Below are 6000 nucleotides of genomic sequence, written 5' to 3'. Positions count from 1 at the left end.
CAGTGAAAACGGAAAGAACATTTCCTTTGACTGTTTATGCGTTTGTGATTACGAAGTACGACATGCTAGAATCGTGGAGATCGTTCTGATAAGTGTTTCTTTGTACCGTTTCAACCTTGTTTTTTACGGTCATACTGTTCTGACGAGAAGTGATGACACTTGCGATGCACAGAATTTAACTTAGGCTTGCTGGTCCGTAGCCACACTTTATAACTAGGAGAGGCAAAAACAGAACTTGATTCTTTTACTTCCCTATCCCCCCCCCCCCCCCTCTCCCCCCCATCCCTTCCCTCTCTGTAGCTACGGGTCCGAGTGCTTGACCTTTTCAGTGAGTACTATGCTTCTCACTTACACAGAAAATAAACATCCACAAACTTTAAAACGTAATACAACTTTATACAATGTATAATATGTCAGTGATAATCGATATAGAATCAAGAACAAAGGTAATAGTTAATTAAAATAAACACAGTAGGGTGACGATAGAAATATCACGAAATGCAAATAACCAAAGCTGTGGCCATAGTTGATTGCCCAGGAGGATGAGGTTAGGTGATGGGGGGTAATATAGCTGGAGAGCAATGTGGGAAGTGGAGGTGGTCGTTGATCGCGAAAGTATGGAAAGGGCGAGAGGGGGCGTATTTAAGTAAGATTACCTGGACCAGCATAATACAATATCACTATTTTTCAATAGATATCAATATGGTGATGATATAGGCCGTCTTTTTCGGGGGTTGGGGGCATTATCGGGAGACATTCCATCTTATCAGGGGATATCATCAACCCCCCCCCCCCCCTTCCTTTTTTCTACGAGCACGTGGATAACATCAAATATACTCTTGTGTTAAAACAGCTTGTCGTATATTTCAGACTGTGGTTTATAAAGTTAATATAATATTAGGTCAATACTAGATCCGGATGTGGAATATAAAACCAATATATAAAACACTTATATTGCCAACTGTTATTTTCGATTTCGAGTTTCGTTTTGCGGTCGTTTTTTTATTATATTAAAAAAGAAAGATAGACTTTTCGATTCTAGAGGATTCAGAGAAAATATAATCTATTGTTTTAAAAGGACGGTTCCCCGAGGATAGGTTCTAGTAGATGGATCCTTAACCAAGCCTCTGACCTTTGGCCTTTATTTATATTATCATAAAAAGGCATCGAGGAATATGGCTGGATGGTATGGAATAATGAGAAAATGTTACTCATAGATCGAAAACAATCGTATTTTATAAAATAAACACATTTTGTTCTTAAGAATTATTTCGATTCCTGTCTCTGATGTTTTAACAGAGAATCTGTTCCTAACAGCTGGTTCTTAGCAATTCGGCGTGAGACTTCATGGATCATCTGGACCATTTACAGTTGGGTAGTCTGTCAGTAGAACAAGGAAAGCAAGCTTATTTACAAGGAAAACAACCATATTTACAAGAAAAACCACCATATTTACAAGGAAAGCAACCATATTTACAAGGAAAACAACCATATTTACAAGGAAAACAACCATATTTATAAGGAAAACAACTATATTTACACGGAAAACAACCATATTTACAAGGAAAGCAACCATATTTACAAGGAAAACAACCATATTTACAAGGAAAACAACCATATTTACAACGAAAACAACCATATGTACAACGAAAACAACCATATTTACAAGGAAAGCATATTAACAAGGAAACAAAGTATATTTACACGGAAAACAACCATATTTACAAGGAAAACAACCATATTTACAAGGAAAACAACTATATTTATAAGGAAAGCAAGCATATCAACAAGGAAAACAACCATATTTACACGGAAAGCAAGTATATTTACAAGGAAAGCAAGCATATCAACAAGGAAAACAACCATATTTACAAGGAAAACAGCCATATTTACAAGGAAAACAACCATATTTACAAGGAAAACAAGTATATTTACAAGGAAAGCAAGCATATTAACAAGGAAAACAACCATATCAACAAGGAAAACAACCATATTTACACGGACAACAAGTATATTTACATGGAAAGCAAGCATATCAACAAGGAAAACAACCATATCAACAAGGAAAACAACCATATTTACAAGGAAAACAACCATATTAACAAGGAAAACAACCATATTTACATGGAAAACAACCATATTTACAAGGAAAACAACCATATTTACAGAAAGACTGCTTTTGTTCAGGAGAACCATTTCGCCTCCTATCTCTCATCCGCAGCCAGATCTCATGTTAATGGTTTTTCTTATAGAATCTGGCATAATCCTAATATTGGGTTGAGCTACTTGACAGCTCATATCCGAATCAGCACAGTTTGTTTCGATCTACATAAAGTACAGAAATTCCAACTGTAAATAAACCTTATATCTGTCCTTGAATTAAGATGATTTGAGTTCATTGAATTGTCATTTCTATCATTTATTCATACCTTTGTCGTTTCAGTGGTACTAGATATAAGACGAGGTAATAATACTGTAGAAGACCAGTGGGACTATAACATCACTGGACGCTTCAATAATAGATTCGCTGTTATACGATGGAAAGAAATCAACACAGAAACTGCACGTATTCACCAAGGTATTTACCAAGATATCTGATTGATTGGTAATATTGGTGTTGTGTTTTTGAAAATGAGAATCTTGTGGTACGGAAACCATAATTGGAAAAAAAAAACAGGCTTCTTACTGTCAGGCAATATTGTTCTTATAATGCTCATGACAAGTCCTTTGTTAATTTGCTTTCTCTACTTCAGTTCAGAAGGAACTCAGCCAGGCGCTAGACGTGATGCTTTTTACGACAAGCTTGTGTGAACAGACAATTCTACTGGACACCACCATTCCTCCTGGTTACAACTACTCTTGTCTGTCCTCAGTGAGAAGGTCTAGCTATTCACCAGATAGAAGGATGTGTTCCTCGTCCTATCCACCAGGATCAGACCTACCAACATCCATCCAATCTATCAGCTACTGTCTGTACCATCGTCATTCTGATAAAAACATCAATATTATTGTCTCAGTGGTTCAACATCTTCAGTGGAAAAATCTCATCATTCTCTATTCTAATTATACTGGTAAGTATAACGTATAATTGCTAATATAATGCTCACCCGCTTTATATTCTAATCATTTAGGTTGGTTATCAATTACTTTCTTATTATGATTGATAGATAATATGAATAGTGCATTTTCTGCTACCAGTCAGTATAATGTATAATTGCTAATATAATGCGCAAGTTTGAATTACGCACCCGCTTCATATACTTATCTGGGTCCTAATTCTTGAAACGTAACTTAAGATTTATTAAGTGTTTCAGTCATCTGATTGGTCAATTACTAAAATTGATTTTAAATTTAGTTTTATTATCCAAACAGATTGCTGTATTTCTTAAAATACTGATTTTGTTTATGTTAAATTTTGGAGAATTAGGCCCCTGGTTATTTTTCAACTTATCAATGTTTTGCCAATATTTTATTTTAGATTTCTGGTTCGAATCGTTAGTATTTTTCGTTGTTTCGACAAATTACATTTAGAAACATGATGATTTTCCATCCCCAGTAATGCCTGATACAATACTGTACACTATTACTTCAAATATATAGTCATATTGATATCAGTTATATTTCAGCTCATATATCAGTCTGAAACAGTTCACTGTAATGGAAGGTCTTGTTTCGTTTCCGGACATGTCCCTGGTCTTTGTCACCTGATCATTAATAGGCTGTTATTTACAGTGTGTCAAACGTATCTCATTGTATCTGTCTAGAAGAGTTCGTTAGACAATGATTCAGCTGATATGGTATAATGTTTAAATGTTATTTAGAAGTAGATAGAACATTAAATAAATTATGATTCAGACGACCATGATGTATAAATTGTCCACAGTTGCCAATGGAGTTCCCAGTTTGGAAATTAGGTCCACAATAATATCTGCATAATTCTGAATATAATACGCAATGGATATAATGCGCACCTTCTTTGTCCAGAGTAAATAAGTAAAAAGATCATTGACTTAGATAAAGATGAAGAATAATGCGTATAAGTATATATCAAGTTTACCTTTCTTAATGCATGCCCACTCCATCTCTGACACCATGTTGCCCCATTTTATATTTCAGAGCTGCAGAGTAAAAAGGATCTCATGGTTTCGCTCTACTTTACACTCTAGACTGTTTTATATTACAGAGCTGCAGAGTACAATGGTTACAGAGAAAATAGGATCTCATGGTCTCGCTCTACTTTACACTCTAGACTGTTTTATATTACAGAGCTTCGGAGTACAATGGTAACAGAGAAAATAGGATCTCGCCGCCTCTCTTATTTACACTCTAGACTGTTTTATATTACAGAGCTGCAGAGTAAAATGGTTACAGAGAAAATAGGATCTCATGGTCTCGCTCTACTTTACACTCTAGACTGTTTTATATTACAGAGCTTCGGAGTACAATGGTAACAGAGAAAATAGGATCTCGCCGCCTCTCTTATTTACACTCTAGACTGTTTTATATTACAGAGCTTCAGAGTAAAATGGTAACAGAGAAAATAGGAGATGGTATCATTCTAACTATGTATAATTTAGATCATCTTCAAAATAAAACTCTACACTATACTTTCCTTTTTAATAAAATATATCATAAAACAACGTATGAAGAACGTAATATATTAGTTATATGTTCTCAGGATTGTATCAACAATGTTTTAATACAGGTAAGCCATATCAATGTTAAGCTATAACGAACTGCGTCAGATACCTTGACATCAATAGGCCCCTTTTTTGTATCTAAAGTTATTTTATTTAGCAGTTCGATTGGGTTGGATGCTAGCGAATAAAGCCAATTAGAACCATCGACAGAAAGGCTGTAAACAATAATAACTATACTTAGCCATAATCTTTCGTGTCCTGTCCAAGCTTTATGTCGACTTTGTGACATTTCGATATTTTTATTTTGTTTTTTTACAGTCTGATGCTTATGACAAGAGAAACAGTGGAGCTACAGCTATGGGTGTCTTCTCTAAATGGTTGGTTGTAGATTTTAACAGTAGAACAATACTCAATAATCCCTGTGATCTAAAAATAGATAATGTCGCTGTCATCAACTTTCCTTTTACTGAAGATGATTCAGCATATTTGAGAACGGTGAGTGATAGTAAATACATAAATATCCGAGTATAATGTACGACGTTTTTGATAATAAAAGTTTTGAATGTCCCTTTAAGTTGGAGAAGTCTCGACCATGATTCATGAACTGTTTAAAACATTTTACAATGTTCTACTCCAAAGCTAAGTACAACTGTTTATGAGGCCCCTCTGGTATTTTCTGGTATCCATAGGGGGCATTGGTAGTCTAAGAACCAGAGAGTTCGAGTTCCCCACCCACGACTCAGTCGAGACCCGTAGCTACAAGGTCATCCTCCCCTGATTAATCATGTCTATACGGACCTGTGCATTTCAGGATTTATGACGATTTGTGTTTTTTTTCAGAATTTTATTAGAAGTTTTAGATCATCTATAAATAGTATTGCTGATGTTCATTCTGATCTAAAAGGAGAGAATTTGACCAGATTGATTTACGATTCTCTTAAAGGTGTAAGTAAAATATATTTTAGGATTCCAGAGAGTCTCAAATCGGACCTGGTTGTGTTAGGATACGTGTTTTCAAGACATTAGAGGATACATTTTGTTGTATCTCAAATAGATTTTGGGTATTGATTGGAGAGCGAAAAGGAACCAGTCTCAGTTGCGTTTCTAGGGGACTACAACTAATAACGGACACACTGTGGTAAATCATTTGCCATCTGTTACCATGTTAAATCTCAAAATTCAACCATCAATAACTTTTTCCGGAAATCTCGTTGAAAATGTCTCAGAAAAGAAGCTGGCCCAGTTTTGGACCCCAACTTTCATATTTTTTTCATCAATTTACATAGTGAAAGAATGACCTGTGACCCCCCTGGAAAATTTTGTGGCCCCTGCTCGCCCCCCTCACCTGATGTTTCCTAGA

The 6000-nt window shown here is 35.4% G+C and overlaps 2 protein-coding genes across 2 annotated transcripts; one reads left to right on the top strand and one right to left on the bottom strand.

Moving 5' to 3' along the window:
- Positions 1-1406: 1406 nt before the first annotated feature.
- Positions 1407-1667, bottom strand: LOTGIDRAFT_141362 (hypothetical protein; the record flags this gene model as incomplete). The annotated part of the gene is made up of 1 exon (XM_009050932.1): positions 1407-1667. A coding segment is annotated over one exon (261 nt), but the record flags the coding sequence as incomplete, so codon positions are not given.
- On the top strand, positions 1666-2355 carry LOTGIDRAFT_141312 (hypothetical protein; the record flags this gene model as incomplete). The annotated part of the gene is made up of 1 exon (XM_009050931.1): positions 1666-2355. A coding segment is annotated over one exon (690 nt), but the record flags the coding sequence as incomplete, so codon positions are not given.
- Positions 2356-6000: the final 3645 nt, after the last annotated feature.

This window comes from Lottia gigantea, assembly GCF_000327385.1.
Source record: "Lottia gigantea unplaced genomic scaffold LOTGIsca_159, whole genome shotgun sequence".
Taxonomy (NCBI): Eukaryota; Metazoa; Mollusca; class Gastropoda; family Lottiidae; genus Lottia; species Lottia gigantea.
Note: the sequence above shows the minus strand (reverse complement) of the source record. Positions and strands in the feature narration are given on the sequence as shown.